The sequence below is a fragment of the Ictalurus furcatus genome, chromosome 8 (genome assembly GCF_023375685.1).
Source record: "Ictalurus furcatus strain D&B chromosome 8, Billie_1.0, whole genome shotgun sequence".
NCBI classification, from domain to species: domain Eukaryota; kingdom Metazoa; phylum Chordata; class Actinopteri; order Siluriformes; family Ictaluridae; genus Ictalurus; species Ictalurus furcatus.
The window spans coordinates 18076450-18104340 of NC_071262.1; the positions used below are offsets into that span (position 1 = coordinate 18076450).

The following is a 27891-nucleotide window of genomic DNA, read 5'->3' on the forward strand; positions in this document are numbered from 1 at the left end:
CATTTCTTTAGAAAATGAAAATGCTTTAGACTGTTACGTAACGAGACTCTAAACGGAAGCAATTGCAGATGAAAGTATTTACACACCAGAACTCAATAAACAGGAATCGCGGTCTAAACTAGAAGAGATATACTCGAGGTCTAAAACATGGAACAAACGCATGACACGACCGCTTAGCATCCAGGTGGCTAACACATACACAACGGAATTAGCTCGCTGAACCTTGATAATACTACGCGAAATGCGCAGCAACACGAGGGCTCTAAATAGCTCACGTAATCAAACTTGAACTCAAGCAGCTGGAAACAATCGAGACGCAACCTCGAATATCTACCAATAACTAAACAGGGAGGAGACAGAAGAGAACCCAACACAAACACACGTGTCCAGTGTAAACAAAGTCACCATAGTTCATACGCAATGCCAGAGCGTGTGCTCGCTCTGGTTCGTGCACGCGCGCGCCCTCCGGCTCTCCGTGCACGTCGCCGCCGCAGTGCCATCTGCAGGCGAGATCGTGACACAAACGGAACGTGCACGGACCATGTAACAGCACAGCAAATGTTCAGTTTAGATAGTGACTTGTTACATATAGTAAAGTATTTGTATTTATTGAAGGAATATATGTAGCCGGTAGGCAGGTAGACAGTGGCCCGTGCTCATGTTTATTTATAACTTATGCATAATTTGTCATTTAAAAAGCTTTAATCTATAGACAATGTTACACAGGACCCTAATTATTTAGTCAACACTCAGCACTGTGTGTTTGGAATCTTAACGTCTCACAAAAGGCTGCCATTTTATTTTGAAATTAGAATTTAGAATTGGAGTTGGAATTTAGCATTGGAATTGTAATCGTGTGTATATCATCGAGACACGAGGACAACTACTCCAGATTTAAAACACGTTAAAGAAGACGTTAAGCTCTAACGTGCAGACATGCAGTCTATAATGAAACTGTGTTGTGCAAAAGATGTGGTTCACGAGAACACATTAACAAAGGAAAAGACTTCTAGCTTGAAGACAGCGATGGTAAAGTTTTACATTTTGACTTTTACATACAACAGTGTTGAGCAAATGTTTCCAAACCTGACATAAGGTTGCCACGCCTGTTGTGCTGTATTGAAAAATATAATGCTGCAATTTGTCCCATATTTTTGTACACGGGTACAGGCCTTAATGTGAGATGGGTTACCTGTACATAACAATGAATACAACTGATAGGAAAAAAATAGCCATAAAATAATCATGCTTTAGGCTAGTGGTCACGAACACTGTTCATGGAGATCTACCTTCCTGAAGACTTTAGCTCCAAACATAACCCTGCCTACCTGACCATTTAAGAATCATAACTGGTCACTTTACTGAAATAGTCAGACAAACACCAGAACAAAGTACTGTCAAGAAATCATATTCTTATCTAGAGGTATTTTGGTGTGGTCTTTAGAAAATTTAAAGACTAGAAACCAACGTTTGAAAATAATTAAACCAAAAACCTCCTGTGCCTGCCTGGTACATAAAACTTTTTACCAAATATTAGTAAAGTTTTTTACATATCTATTTTTAAAATAATGGGTACTCCAGGTGGTCCAGGGGCTGGAAAACAACCACTTATACAGCCACATTACCTTGTGTTGATTAAACTGATCAAATAATTCATCCTGCTTAATACTTCTTTTGTTTTCTTCCCTCACAGACAGATCAGGGCTCACAGACATATCAGGGCTTACAGACAGATCTGGACGTACAGACAGATCAGGGCTCACAGACATATCAGGGCTTACAGACAGATCTGGACGTACAGACAGATCAGGACTCACAGACATATCAGGGCTTACAGACAGATCTGGACGTACAGACAGATCTGGACTTACAGACAGATCTGGGCTTACAGACAGAGCCGGGCTTACAGACAGATCCGGGTTTACAGACAGATTTCGGCTTACAGACAGATCTGGGCTTACAGACAGATCCGGGCTTACAGACAGATCCGGGTTTACAGACAGATTTTGGCTTACAGACAGATCTGGGCTTACAGACAGATTCGGGCTTACAGACAGATTTCGGCTTACAGACAGATCCGGGCTTACAGACAGATTTCGGTTTACAGACAGATCAGTGCTTACAGACAGATCCGGGCTTACAGACAGATTTCGGCTTACAGACAGATCTGGGCTTACAGACAGATTTCGGCTTACAGACAGATCTGGTCTTACAGACAGATCTGGGCTTACAGACAGATCTGTACTTACAGACAGATCAGTGCTTACAGACAGATCTGGGCTTACAGACAGATCAGTGCTTACAGACAGATCAGTGCTTACAGACAGATCTGGGCTTACAGACATATCCGGGCTTACAGACAGATCAGTGCTTACAGACAGATCTGGGCTTACAGACATATCCGGGCTTACAGACAGATCAGTGCTTACAGACAGATCAGTACTTACTGAAACCCTGGGTGAAAGCTACACGCCACCGAACGCGCCGTCCAAAGGCATCCACTCTTCGGGGTGCTCCTCCTACAGCTTCCACAAAAGCTCTACCTGGTGTGTAAATACAAATTTTAACAGAAAAGCTGGTATTTAACACTATCAAAACTGTTACTCTGACCTGTCAATTAAAAACATTTTAACAGAAACTCCATCAGGCACCTATTAGATAAAGTCACCGGACATGTTAGACTCATTAGAAAGGTTGATGAATTAATCTAATTTTGAGGAGAAAACAATGCAGATAATAAACATGAGTCACTTTAAGAGAGATGTTAGGTTGTTGTGAATAGTAATGAATGATACAGACATCTGGTATAATTCTCTGATACTACAATAAGGAAATTTACTGATCCTTTATTAGTGTGCTGATTAATTGGGAAGAAGTTACCAGTCTTGGCTGTGTTTAGACTGTTTAAATAGTCTTAAAGTCTTAAATATATTTGAACAAAATCAAAATGAATTCTATTATTTGCTTATTTTGCCATTCAGGGCACGTTTATCAAAGTTTATCATGCTGAACTAACGTTCAGGGCTAAACAACACAATGTGTGCAATTCCCTTCATAAAATCTCTAAGTAAAGATAAATGGAATAGCAGTTGGAAGGAATATAAAAAATCTTGCCTGATGTGTATTTTTCTGTGGTTTTACAGGAAAAACAGAGGAGCTCCTAGAGCAGCTTGAAGTACAGAAGGATAACACTTCTGGAAATGTTCAGGTGGAGCACCTCCCCGAGCTCCAGGCTCCTGCTCCACCCACTGTCCCCAGAAGAGGTACCTCTCAGACCACTGCTCATTTTAAACAGTTTATCATCCACTAAACGTACTGAAACAAGAAGAATTAATATTAATGAAGAGTATGGTGTAGGCTACACCTGCTCAATAAAAAATGCCCTGGGATAATGAATGATACTAGATGATTCAGCACTACATTAGTGAAACTGACTTGACTTGATCAGAAAGCATTGTAAAAAGGGGAGATTTGTAGTGAGAAATATGACAATTTGTAAAAAAATAAAATAAAAAAATAAAAAATACATTTTTTGTAAAGATTCAGAAGCAGATTCAGAAGTAGAGCCAGGACCCAGTTGTATGCCTATGCAGGAGATTGATGCTCTCACTGTGGAAGACACAGGTAAGTTGTTGTACCACAGTGTGTGAATAAGCAAACATGATCACATTAGTTGCAATAGGCCTATAACAAATTTCTATGCCCATGTGTTAGTGACCCATTATGTTTTTTTATCAAAAGATAGTAGCCTAAATATACAAAGCCCATGATTGAAAAGGAATAGGATAAAAGTCATATGAAATAAGCCTGCATATTTTGCCATTTGGATATTTTAGTAGTTTAAATTAAAACGTGCTCTCAAGGACATTGTGATGTTTTAAAGAATACTTTTGGAGATTTACCCTTTAACTAATGTTCTCATATTTGTGTTGAAGTTGGAAAGTAGCCGTTTCCTTAACTTATGCCAAGGAAAAAGAGATGATGGTGTCATTAGAAAGTGCAATACATTTTATTTTATTCTTTATTATTTAATTTTTTTATTTTATATTTGTATTTATTTGATATTTTTTCATTTCAAGGTTTAGATATTTATTAACACAATTTTTTTTTTTTAACAGAAAATAGATTCTGATACTGTTAAACATTACATTGTGTTGTTGTTGTAAAGAATACTGTTGTTAAATGAATCTTCACTGTGAAGCAACACTTAGGCTACTGTATTTGCACTGAATTGGAAATGATAATATTTTTGAAAAATACAATGAATTACAAGGCTGTAGAGAACAGTGCACTAGTGCAGACTCATATACTGAGGTTTTAATTACATTATTTTTATATAGTCAGTCGTGAACTAAAGTGGGCCGGTCTAAGGCATGAAACTCCAGGGCTGAAAATGAGTCCCACTCCGGCCCCGATTCACCCCCTTTTCCATGTTTTATAGTTGAATATTATGGAATATGTTTCATGTTCATTACATATAATCCCACTTAGGTCCATTTTCATTCTAGGTTGTAACACTATAAAATGTGGAAACTTTCAAATGGGCCAAATACTTATGCAAGACACTGCCAGCTGGCAAGATATTAAATGTGTATGGCACTACAAGTGCTTAAACTTTGTTCTATTGGACAGTCTAATCACATTTGTTGTGTTTCTAATACACCCTATGTGTTGATTTGGTTGTTTTCTTGAAGGACAAATGTTGCTGCCAGCCCCGGAGGAGAGTCTAGAGAGTATAACGGCTCATCAGCCCGACATCAACATACCATGGTAACTATTTAAAAAAAACCCCACTAACTGAGTCATCTTTAAGTTGTCATTATTAATTTATCTGTAGTGAACCTTGGGTTATTGTTTGTGTACCTTATGCCCAGATGAACCTGATTTCTCTAACTCTTACTCTCTCTCTCATTGCTATAGCGGGTCTCGGCGGGTGACTAGGTCTGCGAAGAGATTTGGTTCGCCACAAGTTGTCCACTTACCTCCGGTGAAAACTACACGCCGTTTGGCCTCGACCTTTGGGAGCACACCTAACCCTCATTTTAGAGACAATCATCGACGCTCTGAATACGAGGACAGCTACGGTCCTAAGGTAGTATAAAACTCTGTACTAATTACAGTTACTCCAGCCGTTGTGTTTAGTGCTGACTCTCTCTGTTCTTATCACAACTATCTTACCATTATTATTTTTCTTGCCAATGAAACTGTGCAGGATATTGGGTCCCATGAAGAGGGCCAAATGGATTAATTACCTTCTCTATTATCTGAAATTGTAATATAAATACTTTTAGTCATTCTTTCATCACTCTGTACCTTAACTCTCTTTTCAATAGAGACGCACCAGAAATTTCAGCCTTGCTCTGTACCGACAGCAAAAAGGAACACTTTAAAAAGGTACTTAATCAGAACACATAACAATAGTATAACAGCACATTACTATAGGTGCTAACTTCATTGAGGGTTTTCATAACAGTTTACAAATTCATGACATCATAACCTTTATAACATCGTATCCCACCCCAATTATAAACATAACATTGCTAGAAGCTTACACTTTAACACAATTTGTCTATTGCTCTATCAGTACACAAATTACAAAGCACAGCATAATATACACAAACAGTTAGCAACTCACCATATTTACACTTGAATTAATTTTTATACCTTATCCCCAGATGTAGGATGTAAAATATTTATACATAGCACATCATAGAGAAACATCAGCTTGATTGCTTGAACTTCTGCTTGATTATTCTGTTTCCTCTCCACAGCAGGTCTCCGGGCGGCAAATGTAAATTAAAAAATAAAATAAATAAATAATTAAAAAAAGAGTCATTCATGACGCTTGTTCAGGACCACAACGTCAGTATTCACCTTTTTACTTTTGCCGCCCAATTCTCCATGGATGTGTGAGTATGAGAATAACTGCACATTCTTTGGCTTCATCACATCAGGATAGCCAATCTATTTTCAGAGAAGTACTCACATAAAACACCAGCACTTCTAATGGCTGACAAAATTGCATAAAGGAAAATTCCCGGATTACTTATAATACCCACAGGCTTTCACAGGAAGATTTAAGAAATGGCAGAGGACAGTCTTCTTACCGATAGATGGCATCTTTGAGCTAACAAAGCCCGCCTTCAAGTTGTTATTCTTTCTGAAATCCGCTTTTTACGTCTCCTCAGGAAAAAGAAGTTTTGCCAAACCCAGAACTAGCCAGACGAAGTAGATTTTATGGCAGGTTTACCCCAAGAGCCAGCTTGAGGACACTGACAGGAAACCCCTCGACAAAAACCCCCAGCAAAATAGTTCTTTTAAAAAAATGAACAAATAAAATAAATGTGACAGTAGTGTTTTTATTCTCTTTTTTATTTTTCAATATAATAAATATATTTATTAAGTATAATAAATGAGACTAATAGTAGATAAACATTACAAGCAGTTGTTTTTGTTCTCTTTATCAACTAATACAATAAACATGACAAATGAACAGTGAGAAAATGAACTTTACTGTTTTATGATACAATAACAATAATGTCTGCGACACAGTGGTCTCTGACGCATTATCAGTGTCTGAATTCATTCTCCTCCTGAACTCATTTTCCTTCACTTCTTCCCCATATAGTGGACTCAAATGTTATTCGATATATAGGGGATAGTGAACGAGTGAGCGGTTTCAGACACAGCATTGGTTTTTATGTAACTTCAGTGGCTCCGGGCATGTGAATAAAAGTGGAGCGTCAAAACAAATAAAAAAACAAAAACCCGAACCCTTAGACGTTAAAAAAAATTACGCCACCCTGTGAGTGTGTGAGTGAGTGAGTGATCACTCCCATTGACAGCCATTGATTTAGACATAGGGTGTTGAAAAAACATCCTGGGTATATAGCTCTCTATTCACTATTATGATCACTGAAAAGCAAAAGCAGTATGCTTTTCAGTAAGTCATCCTAGCTAGCATTAGCTCACTACCATAACATTAGTAGCCTATAGTGTTCTGTAATGACATAACATTAGCTATCTGTTAACTATCCTAGTAACGTTAAACTTTTAAAAATACATTTCTCCGGTTATGACAACTTGTAAAACTTGTACAAAATAAAACTAGGATTGTGCTACACAATTAAAAAAGTGCAGTTTATATATAATTGTTACCTTTGAACACGCATACAGTTATAATCAAAATTATTCAACCCCCATTGCAAATCAGATTTATTGTCAAAATTTACAGACTTTCAGCTGTTTGCAATGAACAAATCAAACTAAAGCAATTGAAATAGTTCAACACAACGAATGCTTCAAGTGGTTTCCCAAAATTCAACTGAAAATGCAACTTATAATGAATTCTCCAGTCTTAAAATTATTCAACCCCCTGAATAGAATCCCTCACAACAGCACAAATATGCAAAACAGGTGTCTCAAGAACACCTGATGCAGCTAATCAAGGGCTTCATTAGTTGCACCAGGTGTGCTTGAGCTGGAACACATGAAATACCTGAACTGGCTAGGGGTTGAAATTGTATGAAATACCTGGACGGGGCAGAATAAGGAAGCTATCAACTGCTTCAACCATATTTGTGAGAAGGCAGGTTGTGAAAAACCCTCAAGTGACTGCAGAAGACCTACAGCAAGACTTGGTGGCAACAGGCACTGATGTTTCAGTGAGCACAGTAAGGCGCGTATTAAACACAGAAAGTTTCCATGCCAGAACTCCAAGACGTACACCACTACTGACCCAAAAGCACAAGAAAAGTCGGCTCTAAATCATATAAATAAGCCACAGACGTTTTGGGATTCTGTTCTGTGGAGCGATGAAACAAAACTGGAACTTTTCAGTACGATGGATCAGCGGTATGTCTGGAGGAAGAAGAATGACGAAAGAACACTCTGTACACAGTCAAGCATGGTGGTGGCCCAGTGATGCTCTGGGGTTGCTTTGCCCCTGACTTGAACCCCATAGAAAATCTCTGGTGGGATTTGAAGAAGGCGGTTGCAGCACACAAACCCAAGAATATTACTGAAATGGAGGCCATTGCTCATGAGGAATGGGCTAAGAGTCCTCAGGAACGCTGCCAGAAGCTATGCAGAAGCTACGCATGGTTTGTTTGTTGGACAAAATGGTGGATAGCAACGGGGCCCATAATATCGCCGTTATGATTGGTCAGATCGCCTGTCAATCAAACTGCCGGCAAAGGGTGAATTAAGTTTGCACTAAATTTAAATTTGTTGACACTTGCTTCTGAATATGTAATGATATCTACAACGTTCAGCAGAACTGCTTTTTTAATCATCGCATGTACTCTAAAATCAAAATAGTCCAATACCGTTTTTAATGGAGTTTCTGTCTAACTTGTCAAAAAACCACCGTAAACATTCAAATACATAATGCGCGAACGCAAAGAGGGAGAGCGCAAATGCAGTCCCCCACTACCACAAATTATGCAGTCGAGATTCCCACATTTAGGGATTTCGCACAGAAAGCCTTTGTATAAACATGGTGATGAAGTTTCTTGGAAGGTACATACAGACAAGAGATGCACCGATACTAAATTTCTCAGCTGATACTGATAACCAATTATTCAGAGTGAGATCGGCCGATACCGATAGTTCTGCCTTTTATGCCTTCTTTTAAATTAATTATAATCAATTCCACAATTCTGAAAGAAATGCAAATAAAAACTTTATTCTCTCCATTTTAACAAGTTGTTTCACAGCGACTGGTCTCATAAACAGAAAACACATTACTCAAATTAACATTAACATATTAACTAAATTCTGAAGATTAAAGTAAGATTTCTTACCTTATTAATTTCTTATTATTTCTTGTTATTAATTCATATTAACAGAATTAATTGACCAAATTCTAAAAAACCACCTGTTAGGCTTCACATTCACTCTCCACAAACAAAATCATTTCTACTTCATCACTGAATATCAAACTGATAATATACTATATAAGCTTATTTATATATTAACATTAACTGGATATGAAATATACTATTCTACAAATATATTTTTCTGTGCAATATATATACTTTTTTGTCAACTCATCTTCATTAAAATCTTTCAACGGTGTACTGGCACTTTAATTCAGCATGAGCAGCGCAGCAAAAAAAAAATGCTGAAACTCCCGCTTCACTGCTGCTCACTTCCGGTGTAAGATTTTAGCAGTGTAGAGTTTACAGAGATTACAAACTGCAGTTCTGTCGTCATTCCACACAAGAGACATCTTTACACACAGCACGAAATTTACGTGTTTTCCCGCCCTCTTTTGATTGACAGGATATAATCGGCCCTGATTATTGGATGTTTTTAAACTATTGGCCAATAGCGTGAAAAATTGCCTTTATCAGCTGATACCGATCATTGGCCGATTCATTGGTGCATCTCTAATACTTAACCTTTAAAAATAGTATTAATCTTCAATCGACACATATCAGGAACATTGTGTTCGTATGTTTCATTCACGGCTTTAGTTAAAAAGGCTACAACGGGCAAATAACTGTACTGACCAATTAATATAAACATCCATCACCACCAATACAGAAATGTCAATGTCTCTGTTTAGCCTACAGATGGCACTGTGATTTTACTTTAACACTCAGTTCTGTCTGTACAGGATGCTCTTGTCAGTTGGAAGAGAAGACACGGCTGTGATGTATTGGGAAGTAATGATAAAGCTCTGCCTTCACTTTTTGAAGGCACATGTTTGTTGATACTAATGGATAGTTTATGTCTGGTTCTGTATTGTAGGCTTATTTATAAGGGGAAAAAGGTGTTGGGATAAAATGTCACATTTTTATTACATGCATGTTTATGCATATTAAACTGCATAAGTAAGGAATAAAGCAATTGGGGATGTGTTGTTACAGGAAAGTAATCAGTGGCTATATGGGGAGCGGGCATTATGAGGTCTGAAGTGAAGCAGGGTTATTGCTACCACCCCAAAGTATTTTCCTATAACAGCACATACATAGGTGTTTTATTCATTTTATACTACAGCAACTTGCAGACAGTAATTAGTTTGTCATTGAATGACGTTGTGATTTTTATCCATTTTTAATTACATTCAGTGTCGTTGAATGTCTGCGAGATTTACATTATAGTAGAATTATAGCAACATTTTATAATATGCACTACCTGACATGTACGGGTAAACAGCCATCTGTCTCTTTTTTTGTTGAAAGTTTTGGTTTTCCAAATGGTTATGTATGACAGTCGGGGATTTTAAACTTTTGCAGCCTTATATGTGGTTAAAAGTAAGATCTAAACTGCGAGTAAATAAAATAAAATTACAATATCGTTTGAATATTCTTGAGTCAATCATTTTTAATGGAAAATACTGTTCTTTAAAAAAAAAAGATTTTTTAGATGAAATAAGAAATTCCTTCACTGTTTACATGAAACATTTTAACCACTGTTCATAGTACTCATGAAAATGCAAAGACGGCCTGCAGTTCCTTCAATAGTGAACTTTAGGTAGTCCATTTGAAGTGTGTTTTATTACTACACTTTGGAACGAAAAGTCCCCGGCACACAGATGTTTATAAAAAATACTTCTGCCTCGTGTTAGGGTTCGACGAAAGGTCTGCTCTTTTATAATCATTGATCAATTGTACAGTTTTAATGTTGTTTTTCAACTTTGCACACAGATTCCCTGATAATAAGCTGCACTCTGACCTGCGTTCGTTTAATGCCTAGTACTAATAATTATATAATCATTATAATCTTTTTCATGTATAAAAACTGATGATAAATCATTTTTTCATCACAACACAGACATCACTGAATCAAACTAAAACAAGACTTTCATCACAAAAACACAACTTTCATCATGCCGCTTATGAGATACCAATAAAGCACTATATATAAATGTTCACAATAAATGATCCACAACATCCCATTTTCTCCAAAACCCTGATGGAGGCACACAGGCACGCACACACACACACACACACACACACGTTTCCTTGTGAGAACCTTCCACTGATATTATTGTTAATGCTATGCTTTTCCTCATGGGAACCAGCAAAAAAAAAAGGTGAAACATGGTAAAAACGGTCACATATTTCTATCCTTGTCAGGACATTTGGTCCCCACCAAGATGTAAGAACATGCCCACATACACACACACCCCATAGTGATTTGCTGAACTTGCTTATTATCCTTACAAATATCCAGGTGTATCTCCTGTGTTATTAAGGGCTTGAGGCAATCACTGTACAAAAGGTGGGTAGCAAAAGCAAACAAGCAACTTTTCTACACACAGCTTATCAAGTGAAAGCTCATGACTGCCTCCGTCTGCCCCGGGAGTTTGAGCGCTGAAATTGGGTTTTAATTGGTTCTTCCCGCAATACCGCTCACTTTCAGCACAGGCTGGATGGAGCTCGGTGCTAAGGACAAACAGGTTGAGTGTGTTTAATGTGCTACATGACCAAAGACAAACTATAATCATTCAGCAGCCACCTGCCTAGACAGAGACACTCTGACATACTCTGAAATAGATCATTAAATTTGCATTTGATACCTCAAACATGACATTATGACTTATTTACTACAGTTCTGCCTACCAAAGCTATACATATCACAGTTTCAGGGTTTCTGGGTTGACCCTGAGCTTGTTTTTTAGTCTGTATGGAGCTTCGCATGCTCTCCCTGTGTCTGTGTAGGGTTCCTCCACCTCCCAAAAATATACCAGTAGCTGCACTGGCTACTCTAAATTGCCCCTAGGTGTAATGTGTGTGTGCTGTGATGGACTGGTGTCACCCATCTGTCCACAACTCTCGACACCCAGAGTTTCTTGGATAGGCTCAGGATTATGCAGTTACTGTAGATGAAGGAATGAAAGTGAATGAATGAATAAAAGCATTAATTAGCATTAATTAGGTTTCTGATACTGTGTGCTTGTGCCAAGGTAATGACATTAACGCAGATAAAAAGGAAGGAAATTAGGCTTAATGAAGTTTATGTAAATTTTACTCGTTTGTTTTTTGGGCTAATCAATGCTAATGAATTTTTAGGTCAAATCATTTAGGTGTAAACAACAGCAGTTTTGTTCCCCTTCCTTATTCTCAAGTTTGATGCCACAGCACAGATAGCACACAGTATTATTCAGTTGCTTACTATAGTTAGTCAAGTTTTGACGGCTAACAACAAGAAGTTTATGTTTATGTTTATGTATGTCGATTAATCACATGATAAGTTATATGAAGGGACATGAATGGAAGAGTGTGGAGATTTAATAATTCATCACCAAGAGGGATGCTCTTTCACAATGCAGACCAGTTTGAATTACACATTATGTTAATGATAATTAGTCTTTATTGGTCACATATACATTACAGCACAGTGAAATTCTTTTCTTCGCATGTTAGGAGGTCGGGGTCAGAGTGCAGGGTCAGCCATGATACAGTGCCCCTGGAGCAGAGAGGGTTAAGGGCCTTGCTCAAGGGCCCAACAGTGGCAGCTTGGCAGTGCCAAGGCTTGAACCCCTGACCTTCTGATCAGTAACCCAGAGCCTGGTAATGCTGGGGCTTGAACCTCTGACCTATACTCAAGGATGAGTCAGTGAGTTAGTCAGTGAATTAGTCAGTGAATTGTTTTTTTTATTCTAGAGAACTCTGTTTAGTTTATTCTTTCACTTTGTCACACTTTTGCTCAGCTCTTTGTTTGCTGTTGCTGTTACAGTCTAATGACTGAAATACATGAAAAATATTCCGAGGAGAAGGAACAATAGAAATCAAGAGACAGGCTTCTCGTCGAGTGTGCATCTGCCTGCTTGGTCTTGTTGAAATCCTGTGTGACCATCTTAATCATCCTGAAATCACCTTGGTTCAGACATGCTGTACCTCATCTGAGCTGCTGAATGTCTGTTCCTGTGGACAAACAGCTCCATGAGAGAGACACAGACACACACCCACATGCATGCACCTCTACCACTGGCTTTTAGGTCAATTCAATTTGGGATTCAATTTCTCCTGCACTGGAGGTAATGTGCTTGTCATGTTCAATAAGAGATTGTTTCCCCTGTGAAGAGCTGCTTCGGTATACTAATAAGCTGCTTTAATAGGGTCGTCCTCTGCGTAGAAAAAAAAAAAAAAATCATGCGTTGTTATCACAAACAAGAACACACTGGGGGGGAAAAGCCTCAGCGTCCATCATCGTATGAAACAAATGATGGGGTTCATATCCTTCAGGAATATAAGATCTTGGTTTTTTTGTTTTGTTCTTACATCAGTAGCAATTTATGTTTGCCATTCACTGAACTAATCACAGGCCAGCGTGCAGATCTGTATTGACCTGCGGCCAGTCACATTAAAACCTACTGAGTTTAGAGCTGCGGTGATTGAGTTCCTTAACGAGCCACGCTTTAGTGCACGCTAAATTCACTGCTGTGCCTTTTAGGGATGGGTCTGTCATAGGCAGCACACGATCAATAGTGAAACTGACCGCTGCCTCTGTCATGCGTCTAAAGCTTTTATGCATATGACAACCTTTTTCCCCAAATACACACTGGCTTAAAAGTCATGAGGTACTCGAGCTCAGACTTTATGATTAATATGGATCTGTCGATAAACAGACACTAGTAAATATCAAATGCTGTTTTTATTTTGAGAATAAGTCTTGACATTCACTTCAACTGACAAAAAAATAGTACTCTTAGTGCCTGACCTAGTGAACCAGTATGAGGATGTATTTATTGATAGAGGCTTCAAAGCACTTCTATAAGTCGCTCTGAATGAGGGCACCTGCCAAATGCCGTAAATGTAAATGTAGAAAGCCTCATAGTTTCAGATCTCCTCCAGGAGCAGCTGAGCTCCGAATGTGCGTTTCCTAATTGATAAATTAGCTTGTCAATCACATGATTGAACCAGTCACTGACCAGTGATGCAAAAAAAATAAATAAATCAAACAAAATAAGCCAGTTTAAAAGTGATCAGTCATCAGGAAAAATGACTGCATCTGTTAAATTTATTTGTTAAGAAAGACTTGGCTTAAAGGGTCATAAAATCCTGCTTTACACATCAATTCAAAGGCCTATGTTTTCCCCCTCGTCCCACATCTTAAAAAAAAACCACCGTGCACACATCTGCAACTCAAACATTTTCAACCATCACAATCAGACAATCTGTCCTGCATATAAAAGTCGGTGTTATTGTGTAACTGGCCAAAAGGTCATTTGTTGTTGTTGTCATCGTTGCTATCGTCTTCTGTTGATCCTCCCCAGTTGAGCAGAGGTCTGCGGTCAGGCGGAACACACGGTCTGATCCTCTGCCAGCGGTTTGGAGGCCATATGATGTGAGATGCTCTGCCATGGAGGAGTCCGAGTGAAACCTGCAGAAAGGGAATCCTGTTTACTGACCTTATAAAAAAAAAAAAAAAAAAACATTCACACATCAATAAAAAAGAGCTAGAGTACTGAACAGTCTGTAAGAATAATTATGAGAGACAGATGATAAAGGCATGACCCCTCTTTTTTATATCATTGTCCAAGTCTGTCTTTATTATATGATATTTACCAATCCCAGTGTGAAAGAGGGACCGTGAGAGTGCTGTCACAACGTGACATCAGTTATCAGATTCAGTGAGCGTCTTTATGAAACATTTTTACCAGGGATGCAGTAAAACCAATATTTTTTGACCAGGTATCAGTGTGTACAATGTTTTTTGATACTTGTTGATACCAATTCCAATACTGATACTGAAATGAGTAACCTACTTTAGTTTTAAGCAGTCATGGGCATCATGGGAACATTTTATTTAGCTCTGTTTGTGTCGGTTCCTGCAGTATGCTGTAAAAATTTAATCCTCATGTGGAGTTTTATGTTTAATTTGTTATGGTGTTTAAACAGCTTCTTTAATCTTTCATAGTGTGCGAGGGTGGCTGACCTGAGCGTTCACAGCAATATCAGTCATTAAAAATGAGCGCAAGGTACTGTGAAATCTGTGCACCTTGAGTCATAAGCAATATGTAATCGTTGGTGAAAGTAAGCGTGTATGTCTCAGTGCTCGCAGAACTGAAATGCTCTCTCTCACGTGTGACAGTTTTTCTGCATTCTCATGTCGCTGCTCCACTGCATGTCTTCAAACTAACACTTAATAATGATAGGTCACTAATATTTGGGCCTGTCAGAATGATCTCCCAGGACAATTAATTGTTGTATTCAAAATTCTCTCAGATGATTCCCTATACATATCTGTCTAGAAACAGGATATTCATTCTGAGTTTGTTGATTAATATATTTCTATAATTAGTCTTTAATCTATAAACTACTTATTTAATAATTCCCTTGTTTAAATCCGTAAGTTAGCCAAAATTTGGCCACTCTCACTACAATGCCTTGTAAATAACAAGATTTAGTACATTAATATAGAATAGTGCTTACATATACATTAGTATAGAATTTTTAGAAATAAAAGAATTTTATTTACTATAATGTACTCTGTGTGCATTATAACACTATGGCTATGCTTCTATTCTTGAAGAGGCATAAGATCAACAGAAAAATAAATTAAACTTTCATTATCATGACACGTCTACAACATGCTCTTATTTTTGCTGCCTAACCTATACTGGTACTGTTATCAGTTCTTTTATAAAGTTGCCAGATCTTTAAATTATGTCTAGCAAATCCAAGTGATTATTGTTTATTTATTGGCAAATGTCCATCTATTTTCTTTACCATTTATCCTGCACAGGGTCACAGGGAGCCTGGAGCCTATCCCAGGGAAATCAGCGTACAGGACGGGGGACACCCTGGACGGGGTGCCAACCCATCACAGGGCACAATTGCACATACACTCTACAATTCACACACTACGACAAATCAGTAGAGATGCCTACTTTGGACGAGAGGAGGAAACCGGAGTGCCCAGAGGAAACCACCGAAGCACAGGAAGAAAATGCAAGCTCTGGAGGAGGCGAGATTCAAACCCTCAACCCTGGAGGAGTGAGGCAAACGTTCTAACCAGTAAACCACCATTCCACCCCCATTGACAAATGTATAGTAATAATATTGGCCTTGAGGACTCTGTATAAGGTTCTGTTAAGACACATGAGGTAGATGAAGCTGTGAGAGCAGCACAGCATTCAAACACTCCACATTTTGGAAGATTTATAAGTTTTCTGCTTATAAGGGAGGTGATATGAGCAGTTTAGCAAAACACATGATGACAAATGTTTTATTGCCAGCGTCCTCAACTAAATTCCAGCTCCACTTGCAATCTCGTTGTTCTCTTGCCATTCATTGTGTGCAAGCAAGAGAGAGAGAAAGAGATGTGACATTAGCTTGTGTAGCCTATCCATAAATCCTCAAGCACCAACAGTAGAGGAATTCAGATCTGACCTTGATTTTACTCATTTAAAACAGGTTTCCGCTCAGATCTGGGTTCTTGAGAGCATCCTTATCACTCAGACAATGTCACCTGGGTCAGCTGTGCCTGGAGGAGAGAGAGCTATCTCCTTAATTTAAACACAGCTAGCAGACGCTTGTGATTGGCTAAGCTAATCACCCAGACAGACAATTATACTTTCATGAACTCTAGCCAGAGATTCAAAAACAACTCCAACTCTAAAGTTTAATTAAAAAGTAATAATAAAAAAAAATAATAAAATAATTAAAAAGTTCAATAATAAAAAATGATTTATACTTATAGAACAATTAGGGAGAAATTAGGGACAACAGTTATAATGGTTACATAATGGTTAAAAATTATAAATCACAATTATTTTGCTTGTTAGTAAAATAATAATTATTTGCTACAATTATTTATTGTATAATTTAGGCCAATTTGTGCCTATTTAGGTATAAAATATTGCACTCTATTTTTTATTTTTATTTTAACTCAAAGAGAAAACAGGCTCTCACTACAGACATCTGCACCACCCGGGAGCCCAAGTTCTATATCTTATAAAGTGATAGCACATGCTCTTTACCGTTCTTTGGCTTTAAGGGTCAACCAGAGCCAATTCAATATGAAGTAATCAATCTGGCCTCAGAAGGGGAGTGAGAGCCCAGTGTTCTGAGAAAGCCAGACAAAGCTTCAAGTGCTTACTGGTCTCAGAATAGTTCAGTTTGGAGGATTTTTTTGCAAATACCTGGAAGGCCTGGAAAGGATTAGCTGAACAGGGGGTTAAGGGACACCGAGGTCTCTGGGTTAAACATTCTTCAGTGCCATGGTACGGTATCACAGCTAAATCCAAAGCATATACCTCCTGAACACTATGTGATGAAACACATTAAACCATTATTGAGCTTCAGAAAAAGTTAATAAGTGAGATGTCATTATCAGTGGCTTAGTGAGATTTCATTTAAACAGTGCAACTGCAAAACCAAAACCTGTAGCAACACAGAAGACATGCCATTAGTGTTTCAGTATCCACACGTGTCGTCCAACTCGGCTCGGGAGATTTGTGCTTTCCCTCTTCTAACACAATTAATTCACTCCATTTAGGCCATGATATTAAGCTGATGAGTCAGATATGTAAGGAATAAAACACTCCAGGAAGTGCTGTTATAGGAAAATAAACAACTGGTTGGTGTGATGCATCTAGATGTGAAATGTAGTTACTTTGACCACTCTAAAATTGCATTCTTTTCCTATAACAAACACATCCTGAAGTTTTTATTCCTCAAATACCTCAGCGATTTGACGATTACAATTTTTAATCTATTAAAAAGTCACATCCTCCTTTTTATCTGTTTATCATTACACTTAATCTAGTGCAATGTCTGCAAAGCAAGTAAGCGATCACTTATGTCTTCACCTGCCTCTCCTTTGTCTTTCTCTTGAAGTTAAACTAAAGAAACCACAAAAACTTTCTCGCGTCGGAAAACTTAAAGCGATACTTCACCCAAAAATTTTAATTATGTCATCAAATACTCACCCTCATGTCGTTCAAACCCTTAAGACTTTTGTTCAGAACATAAATGAAGACATTTTGAATGAAACTTGGGAGATTTCTGTCCTTCCATTTACAGTCCAGTAACCAAAACTTTTAAGCTCCAAAAAGTTCATAAAGGCATCGTGAAAGTAAACCATGTGACTCCAGTGGTTTAATCCCAATTTTATGAAGCGATATGAATGCTTTATGTGCTCATAAAAACCTAAAATTAAGTCTTTATTCACAAAATATCTTCACATCCGCATGGATCTCTGACGCACATTCACAAGAGAACCGTAATGCATGTGTGTTGTGTTGCCGTGAGAGAAAATGGGACCCGGAAGCGCTTCATTGTTTACAGCAGAGGAAGAGGGACGCTGTACACAAACTGACTCACATAGAACAATCTCTGTAATAAAGATGTCTGCAGATTTCGGAATAGAGCAGGACATGCATTTTTTGTCGCCAACACAACACGCATACATCGTGGTTCAATTGCAGGGATATAAACTTGATACCGTTGGGTGCAATTCGCCGTTTTGGATCCAAAATAGGTCATTATTATGATTCAACTAGACCTGATGAGTTTTTGAAAATGGGGAGTATGGGGGCGGGGGGGGGATGGTGTTGTCTCGAGGACAGTCTTTGGACAGGGTCTCGGTGAATGACATCCTGAGAATCCTGAGTTCCTAGGAAGAGCGAACATGACTTAAGGCATGCCCACATGCCTTAATGTAGGAATCTCTTAATGTAGCATTATGATATCCTTAATTGGCATAAGTAACGATATGTCAAGCTTGTTTTGATTTCACGTTGTAGTATTATTTCCACCGAATCGAACATTAGCTAACATACTTTTTATTCCAAATAAAACTTGTATAACACTACTAATGCCACGATTCCAAGGTGGAGATGGATGTAAGTGCAGAATTTCTTTAATTTACAGCACAACCAAACACAAAAGAAGAACTGTGAATCAGCAGCAAAACACTAAGGCTAAGAATAAACATAAAACAAAGATCACAACACAGCAACAGGGACAATGGCAAAGAAAGACAAACGTAAGACAAAGAATCCAGTGCAAACTGTGGCTATATATACAAGTGCTTGTTAACAGGAACTGGACTGAGGTGCAGGTGGTCATGTGACTGTGATGCAGTGGCTGCTGGGAACTGTAGTTCAGTGTTCCTTCTCTGATTACATGACAACTAACATTACCATTTTGCCAACGAATACAACTTTAGTTGAGCTCTTCTATACTATACTATACTATACTCTACTCTACTATACTATACTGTCAAAACCACAATGTAAGTTTGCTTTTACATACACAAGATGTTCTGTGAAATTTCCTAATGACATGGTTGAAACTAACACCCACCAAATGTGGGTAAAAATCAACTGCAGTGGGTAACGATGTCAAATCACTAGCCAATATGGTGGATTATGTTTCACAAATTATGTTCACTCAATTTGCTGGTGAAGTTTATGTAATCTGCGCAGATTTCACGCACATACTCAATTCATGAATCGATATGAATATGAATACTGCCGAATGGCACGGCACTTGCAAATTTCTGGCTTACTTCAACACAAGCGTCACTAAGCAACAAATAAAGGCGTGCTGGTTTGTTTGCTTTGAATGGACTAATGCAGACCCAAGAAACTTAATAATGTTGGGTAACTAACCCCAGTGTAAAAAGGAAAGAACCACTTAGCAACGAAGAAGCACATCTGCCCATTTTTATCAGACCCTGGCCTATCCTGTCTGTACTTTTTATGAGACCACAGGTTTGTTTTGTTCGAGGTGGTGTTTGTCTCGCATCTTTGTCACCTTTTTCACCCCTGATGAGTTTGTATCCCTGCTCTCGTGAACGCGCGGCGGAGATCTATGTGGAAGAGAAGATATTTTGTGAATAAAGATTTAATTTGGGGGTTTTTTTGCACACACAAAGCATTCCTATCACTTTATAGAATTGGGATTAAACCACTGGAGTCACATGGATTACTTGTGCGATGCCTTTATGAACTTATGCCTTTATTTTGGAGCTTGAAAGTTTTGGTTACTTGGACTGTAAACGGAGGGACAGGAATCTCCCAGGTTTTATTAAAAATGTCTTCATTTGTGTTCTGAAGCTGAACGAAAGTCTTATGGGTCTGGAACGACATGAGGATGAGTAATTGATGACAGAATTTTCATTTTTGGTTGAACAATTGCTTTAAAGGAACAACCTTTCCTCTGACTGTTACAGAGAATCTTAAATCTGACTGTGAGTAGAAACTCCCCCCAAAACTCCCAAAGAAACATCATGTTTTTAAAGTATGTGTACATCATACAAATGAATGTGTAATGCACTTTTTTTTCTAAATTTGTGACGCAACTTGCAGAGCTTTTTAATACTACTGCTTAACTGATGAAATTGCAATTGCACAAAATTGCTTTGCACAGTCTTTCACAGTGATGTTTGTTGGTAAATGAGAGCTTTTAACTGTACTCATGTTCAACACACATGAATCGAAAAGGGCTTTGGCTGAATACATGCTGTGATGAAGTCACATGACAAGTCTTGGCCCAAATCTGTGGACAATCTGTGGTAGATTTGAACACTTGCAAGCTCCTCCGAATATTGTGACGTTTGCTTGAGATTGTGTTAATTTCTGCAACTGCAAAATCATGAAATCCTGGAGGGACTGTATAGAATGATAACATATTAGAATGAGTGCATTAAAATAAACCCGTAATTCACCTTTTCGGCACAACTGTCAAAGCTGCTGTTGCAGAAAATTAATCAACACCTTCTAACCAATCAAAATGGAGAATTCAGCATATAGCTGTGCTATAAAATGTGTTAAATAAGATAAAATCTATACAGTACTGTGACCTTTAAGAACCAGAGGAACTCTCGTGTCCTGTACTCCTTAATTACACACTTTTTACAAAAAGTAAAAAACACAAGGAAGTGCTTAAAAGCCGAGATTTAAATCCTTTATTGAAAGGTTAAAAATGAAGCCCCACATCCCACAACCGCAGACCCCATCCCCAACCCCAAACCCCGTCTCACCCTGTAATGCATCAAGTCAAGGTGAAACTGCAGTCCACAGTAAAACAGCAAAAACAAACTGCTTGAAACATCCAGCAGGTATATTTCTCCAGTGATATACGACCTGACAGGATTTTGGCAAATATGTCTAACATACCACTGTACATTGCGGTCTGTGTGCAGGAGAGCAAGCGCAGCAAGCATTCTGAGGACTGGACGTGCACTGGTAATAAAAGAGACACCATGAGAAGTGCATTCATTTACTTTCAGACAAGAACCATCATTTAAAAATGAGCCAGAGGACAAAAATACAGTGACGTCGCTAAGAGCTTCAGGCTACAGAAAAGGACATTTGGAATTCAGACACAAACTCTTGTCTCTGTAAAAACAGCCTCTGACCAGAAACACTTTCCTTAACACAAGCAGCACAACATCTAAAATCTTTCTGGGAAAATAAATCTTTCAGCTGATATAGTAACTGTTTGAGCAGGGAGGAAAAAAGGAGAGGGCAAAGTGACAGAAAAACACTGTTCTATTCAATAATACATTTAAAGGCCGTGAGTGTGTGTGTGTGTGTGTGTGTGTGTGTGTGAGTGTCAGTATAGCGCACAGCGTGGGCGAGGTGGCAGAGCAGTGCACGGCTGTAAACAATGTCCTCAGGAAGCAGCTCTCTGTGTTCTCTACGTTTTTCATACTCTTCTTTTGGAGCCATCTATAAAGGTGGGATAAGTCAATGAAGTGTTTGTGTTTGACCAATTCAGAGGTGCCAACATTGCTAACAAGAAATTCTTGCAGGCAGAGAGATAGGCTACACAGGCTAATGTCACATCTCTTTCTTTCTCTTGCTTGCACACAATGAATGAGTTTTACCAAAAAAAAAGCCCTTGTGTATGTCGAGACAGATAAAAAAAATTTCCAGATGTGCACCAAGCAACAGTAACAAAACAGCAAGACAAAAGTTCTGTGTGACCGTTACAGTTCCTCCATTTCTTAATCTGCCAAAGTCTTGCACAGTCCCATCCACTTCTTTTCAACTGGTTCACAAACAGGGTTGCCAAGTTAGATCTTTGTCACGAGATCTGGTGACATTTTAGACATATTTTAAAGACTTTATTTCACAAATATACTGCCTTTATAAACAGATGTTAGTAACTGTCCTACACTCAATATGGCTCCCAGCTCACATCACAGCTGCTGGGCATTGATCACCATTGTTCCCAACATTAAACCACTGATCACCATTGTTCCCAACATCCAATCACTGATCACCATTGTTCCCAACATCCAATCACTGATCACCATTGTTCCCAACATTAAACCACTGATCACCATTGTTCCTAACATTAAACCACTGATCACCATTGTTCCCAACATCCAATCACTGATCACCATTGTTCCCAACATCCAATCACTGATCACCATTGTTCCCAACATTAAACCACTGATCACCATTGTTCCCAACATTAAACCACTGATCACCATTGTTCCCAACATCTAATCACTGATCACCATTGTTCCCAACATCCAATCACTGATCACCATTGTTCCCAACATTAAACCACTGATTACCATTGTTCCCAACATCCAATCACTGATCACCATTGTTCCCAACATCCAATCACTGATCACCATTGTTCCCAACATCCAATCACTGATCACCATTGTTCCCAACATCCAATCACTGATCACCATTGTTCCCAACATTAAACCACGGATTACTATTGTTCCCAACATTTAAACACTGATCACCACTGTTCCCAACATCCAATCACTGATCACCATTGTTCCCAACATCCAATCACTGATCACCATTGTTCCCAACATTAAACCACGGATTACTATTGTTCCCAACATTTAAACACTGATCACCACTGTTCCCAACATCCAATCACTGATCACCATTGTTCCCAGCATTAAACCACTGATTACCATTGTTCCCAACATTTAAACACTGATCACCATTGTTCCCAACATCCAATCACTGATCACCATTGTTCGCAACATTAAACCACTGATTACCATTGTTCCCAACATCCAATCACTGATCACCATTGTTCCTAACATCCAATCACTGATCAGCATTGTTCCCAACATCCATTCACTGATCACCATTGTTCCCAACAACTGAACACCATTGTTCCCAACATCCAACCACTGATCACCATTGTTCCCAAGGTCCCCTCACTGATCACCATTGTGCCCTCCATTAAACCACTGATCACCATTGTTCCCAACATCCAATCACTGATCACCATTGTTCTCATCGTGCAATCACTGATCACCATTGTTTCCAAAGTCCCATCACTGATCACCATTGTTCCCAACATCCAACCTCTGATCACCATTGTTCCAAAAGTCCCATCACTGTCCACTATTGTTCTCATCGAGCAATTAGTAATCACCATTGTTCCCAAAATCCAATCACTGATCACCATTCTTCTCACTGAGTAATCACTGATCACCATTGTTCCCAACCATTGTTTTCCCACCCACAAAGCCCACCCTTTGTCATGTAACATGTTTTGGTATGCAAATGATCATAACAATGAACTGAACATGCAAATTAGTTTATGACATAATGTGAAGACTTCTAGCAACGTATTGACCATATATTAGATACTTTTACCTAAAAAGAGTTGGCAAAACTGAAACTGAAAGTAAGCACTACCAGAAGCAAATGCACGTGTTTGCCCTTCAGCGAAGAGGCTTTATAGCTGGGCAAATTTTATTTGTGTTTGGTGTGTTTACCATACTATCCCATACATGCTGGCACCTCTGCCAATTCTAACTATTTTATGTAGAATAATTCCTCACTATCACTAACAAGTAAAAAGCTACACCACATCACCAGATTATGAATAAATCAATTATTTCTTTGATCAATATACTATATTATGTGAGAAATTTATGATAGATTCACCGGTCCAAAGGTGTTGCTGTCAAAGCTGTGCCCATGATGGTCGCCCTCGATCCACAGGTGTCCGTCTGGAACTCTCACGTAACGGTTTTTATAGCCCATAGTCCTGCAAACAGTCAAACAACCTGGAGTTAAATGACCCTGTAGAATATAAGCAGTAACATACTCACCTAGTCTTTCTAAACACAGCTCAGTGAAAACAAAATATGTGATATCTAATCCTTGTTACAGGACTGATGTATGGTACAATATGAAATGCAATATACCATTTGCCATCAACTTTAATTTTGGATCAATAATCAACAGTAATAAACCAAGAACAATCTTTGTTTTTCTGGATGAGTCTGAGATGTGCCGCGGTCTCATATCTGTAGTGGTGATTTGGGAGGACACTGGTCTAATTGGACAGGGGCCAAGTGGCTGTCGATATAAGCAGGAGGAAGAGGAGGTTAGACTTTCAGCTCGGGCAACAGGAAATACACCATCTACAATTATAGCTGAATTTAATGCCACTCACTTACTGTGCTCATATTAGTGTTGGGCTGCAAAAATATTATATCTCATTACTTGCAGACATCATTTCAGAGCCTAATGTCTGCAACAAACGGTTCTAAGCAGAAAAGAAGGGAAAATGTAAACAATTGTTGCATACTGTAACTACATTATAACTAATCGAGGGGTGTCAAAGTGCGCAGGCCAAATCAGTATTTTGTGTCATAAACTAAGGCTATTCATTTTTAAAATATTTTATTATCTATTCTATTCATTAACTCCAATAACTCCAATCTCTAGATATAGATTAGGAGAATTCTATGAAAAAGAAGGGCTAACAGAAACTATTCAACTGTATGCTTCACTAGCTGAATCACTTTGATATGACTTTGCATGAAATAGACTACATTAATCAGGTTTTAGCTACAGAATAGATGACTAGTATTGAAAATCATGCAGATACAGGTCAAGCGATTCAGTTAATGGGGAAAATGTGATCTCAGTGATTCTGACTGTGGCATAGTTGTTGGTGCTTGATGGGCTGGTTTGAGTATTTCAGAAACTGCTGATCTCCTGGGATTTTCTCGCATGACAATCTCTAGAGTTCACACAAAATTGTACCAAAAAACCCCATGATGTGAGAGGCGGTTCTGTGGGCAGAAACGCCTTGTTGATGAGAGGGGTCAGAGGACAATACCCTGACTGGTTCAAGCTACAGTAGGGTGACCATATGTCCTCTTTTTCCCAGACATGTCCTCTTTTTCAGACCTTAAAAAAGCATCCGTCCGGCTTTAGTTTAATTATGATGTGCTTAATACCGCATCATGTGTGCGCATATTTGCATTGCTTTAACCCCTCTCTGTAATTCCTGCCTGCTTGCACACCAATTGGTCGATTATAAAAGGCTTGCAGCAACTATTGTCCAAATTCCTGCCTCTCAACCCACCTCTCAGCGAACGCATGAAGGTGAAGCGCTGTTGTGTACGGTGTCAAACAGTTACTTGACAATAGCAGCAAATGACAACGGTCCTGAGTCGAAACAATGTCCATAGCCACAAGGTATGAATTTAATTTCATGTTATCACATTGCTTCATATTACATGCTCATTCAAATGTGTAAATGATGGCAGAAGGTACACTCGTGGCATCTGATATTTTATTTTACTCCATGGACATACAAAAGAATGTAGGAATAAGTTTAAATATTGGGCAGAGTGAAACCAATTTTATTTATACATATTTATGTGATGCTAATAGTGCAGCTTTTTCAGTGTATTAAAGTCTGCATTTATAGTAAGACCGTTTCACTGAAACTGGGCAGTTGAAGATTGGAAACAGACTATACAATATATCAAGGCTTAGAAAGACATTTAAGAAGAACTTACAGTGCATTATCTCTGCAAAGAACATTTGTCTTTAGTCTCCTATCTCTTTTTTCACAAGTTCATGTGGGCTGAATGAAATTAGGCAGAGAACTATATTTTGCCTGTAGGCCTTGAGATTGACACCTGTGGCCTAATCATTTTGTTGTGAACTACAAAAACAACTGATATAAAGAGAGAACATTTCCTTGCTGTGTGTTTAAATACAGCCAGAAGCATTTTGCCTACTAGTCAATACTCTAAGAAGGCAAGATTAGCTAATTAGAGCGCAACATCTCAAATTCAGGTTGTGTAGAAATCCTGGAACATAGTGTTATTGGTGTCTGACTGTTTATAACACAAAGTTATACATTCCAAGATGCTTCGTACATCAAGCTTTATATTAGAGGGAAAACTAAATCAGAGCTGGTTAACGCCAGCAGATGAAATGTAGTATTTAGTAAAAAACAAAACAAAAAAACCACACACACTCAAAGTGCTCTTATACATAGTACATGTATCAGAGAAGTAAAACATTTCAATTTAGCCTAAGGGTCTCAAAAAAACAAGTAATTTTTGTCGGCCCCTTATAAAATATATTGAGGGCTTGAGGGTTTTTTTTGTTTTTTTTTTACTGTATAATACATTTTGGACATCCAAACTATTCTTCTGGATTTTGAAGTTGGACTGATAGCTTTTGTACCTCAAAATATCCTGAAAGAGTGAGGACAAAAACACAAGAACATCAAATAAAATAAAATCACCGATCCAATAGGATTGTTGGCGTAAATATGAATGGAAAAGCATAGCATTACGGCAGATGGAGAGATGCCTGTAAGAGCCTGAATCAAGGTCTTTTCAAAAAGTAATGAAGAGCATTCAGATTTATGTCTAACATTCAAACTCAGCCAGAGAGCAGACTTTAAAAGAGTGTTTAAAAAAAAATAGGTTTTCTGTTTTGTGGCTGGCTGACTGCATGTGGGACTATACTGCATTAGCACTCATTGTGCATAGCTTAAATGATTTGTCACAGACTGCACAATAAGCTTTCTGGGCATTTTTATCAACCACATCTGAAAATCTTCCAGCTATTTATCTGAAAACTTTGCGTTCCCCCCTATCTTGCAGAAACCCATACTCTCCTAGGTGCAGTATTATTTTTAGCTAAAGCTTGTAATTTAGCCATCTTACAGCTGTACGTTTGCTTTCAGCTAACTTTCATCTCACTTGGAACTCCAACGAGCGCAAGAAGCCCAAAGAAACATTATACAACGGTTCTGATCCAGTGATTTGATTGGAGGCGAGGCAGTGATATCATGCATATAAGAGCACTGAGAGATTGTTCTGTATATTAGAGTGCTTTCAGGTGTGCTGATACGATCACTGATTACACAACATTTCACAAATATGGATGTGGTTATGAAAATTAGCATTAGATTGAAATTATGAATAGCGGTCAGATAAGAACGAGGGAGAGAGAAGAAAGGGGACCGACTTCATCTGTGTAAATCACGAATACTGATATAAGCAAGTCTGCAGCTGGGAAACAGTTGATGTGTTGCTTGGCAACACTTTTGTTAACTAATGGAATCATAACCGACCTATTTGTGTTGGTAGAGCTGAAAGGTAATCACAGCCAGGCGGATATCCAGAATCACGCCACTTCTGTCATGTTGCTCGTGGATATTTATAAGGCTCCACAAAACAATGCCATTACACAGACAGGCTGCGTCCAAATTTAAACAAATATTTGGTTAGAGCTAGTCAAATTAAAATGACTTTTTACTGCTAAATTCTCAATTCTGATTGGTCAGAAGGTGTTGATTAATTTGCTATAAAAGCAGATCTGACAGTAGTGCCGGCTGCAAGACAATCTCAAGTTTATATTAAGGCACTCATTATTGTTTCTATAGTAACAACTTACGCAGGAGAATGCTCCATGTAAATGTATGAAAAGTATGTGTAATTGTTGACTTTTTTTTTGCATATACTTTATTTTTTTACATTAATTATGTCAAAATTTTGCAAATTGTTTTCTTTAATGCAAACAACACATGCTTAGTCTATTATCTAAGCTTGTGGGTTATGTTCATACATAGTGAATTAAAAGGTGAAATTAATCGGTGTTGGGTATCATTGAACTGATTCTCAGTGAACTCATTCTCACAGATATTTTTTTATTTATGACAATAT

General features: G+C 38.3%; 2 protein-coding genes across 5 annotated transcripts in view; one reads left to right on the top strand and one right to left on the bottom strand.

Annotated features, from left to right (window-relative positions):
• Nucleotides 1–512: 512 nt before the first annotated feature.
• LOC128611587 (uncharacterized) lies at nt 513–6353 on the top strand. Of its 3 annotated transcripts, XR_008386577.1 has the most exons (9): nt 513–1029; nt 1694–2546; nt 3144–3263; nt 3541–3624; nt 4695–4770; nt 4921–5092; nt 5334–5394; nt 5772–5909; nt 6189–6353. XR_008386577.1 is itself a non-coding variant. In XM_053631217.1 (8 exons), the coding sequence occupies exons 1-7, from the start codon at nt 937–939 to the stop codon at nt 5388–5390; spliced, it is 1455 nt and encodes a 484-aa protein (XP_053487192.1). In that variant the 5' UTR covers nt 513–936; the 3' UTR covers nt 5391–5394; nt 5772–6353. The 3 variants fall into 3 exon arrangements, 2 of the variants coding, with proteins under 2 accessions (XP_053487192.1, XP_053487194.1); XM_053631217.1 differs by having other exon boundaries at nt 5772–6353; XM_053631219.1 differs by lacking the exon at nt 5772–5909.
• A 7570-nt stretch (nt 6354–13923) lies between these two features.
• The window catches only part of immp2l (inner mitochondrial membrane peptidase subunit 2), a 127836-nt gene continuing 113868 nt past the window's right edge, over nt 13924–27891 (bottom strand). Inside the window, exons 5-6 of one of the 2 annotated variants that reach the window (XM_053631221.1) lie at nt 23849–23951; nt 13924–14337 (exon numbers count right to left, since the gene is read on the bottom strand). In XM_053631221.1, the coding sequence (XP_053487196.1) occupies nt 14179–14337; nt 23849–23951 (262 nt within the window). In that variant the 3' untranslated portion in view covers nt 13924–14178. Of the gene's footprint in view, nt 14366–23848; nt 23952–27891 lie in introns of both variants that reach the window. The other variant, XM_053631222.1, reaches the window with a different exon arrangement.

Bases quoted from the DNA above. Each gene is read 5' to 3' on its own strand.
- LOC128611587 (XM_053631217.1), top strand. From the start codon at position 937: ATGCAGTCTATAATGAAACTGTGTTGTGCAAAAGATGTGGTTCACGAG. The intron at 2,547-3,143 runs GTGTGTAAATAC...GTGGTTTTACAG, and splicing joins TTCCACAAAAGCTCTACCTG to GAAAAACAGAGGAGCTCCTA. The intron at 5,093-5,333 runs GTAGTATAAAAC...TCTTTTCAATAG, and splicing joins AGGACAGCTACGGTCCTAAG to AGACGCACCAGAAATTTCAG.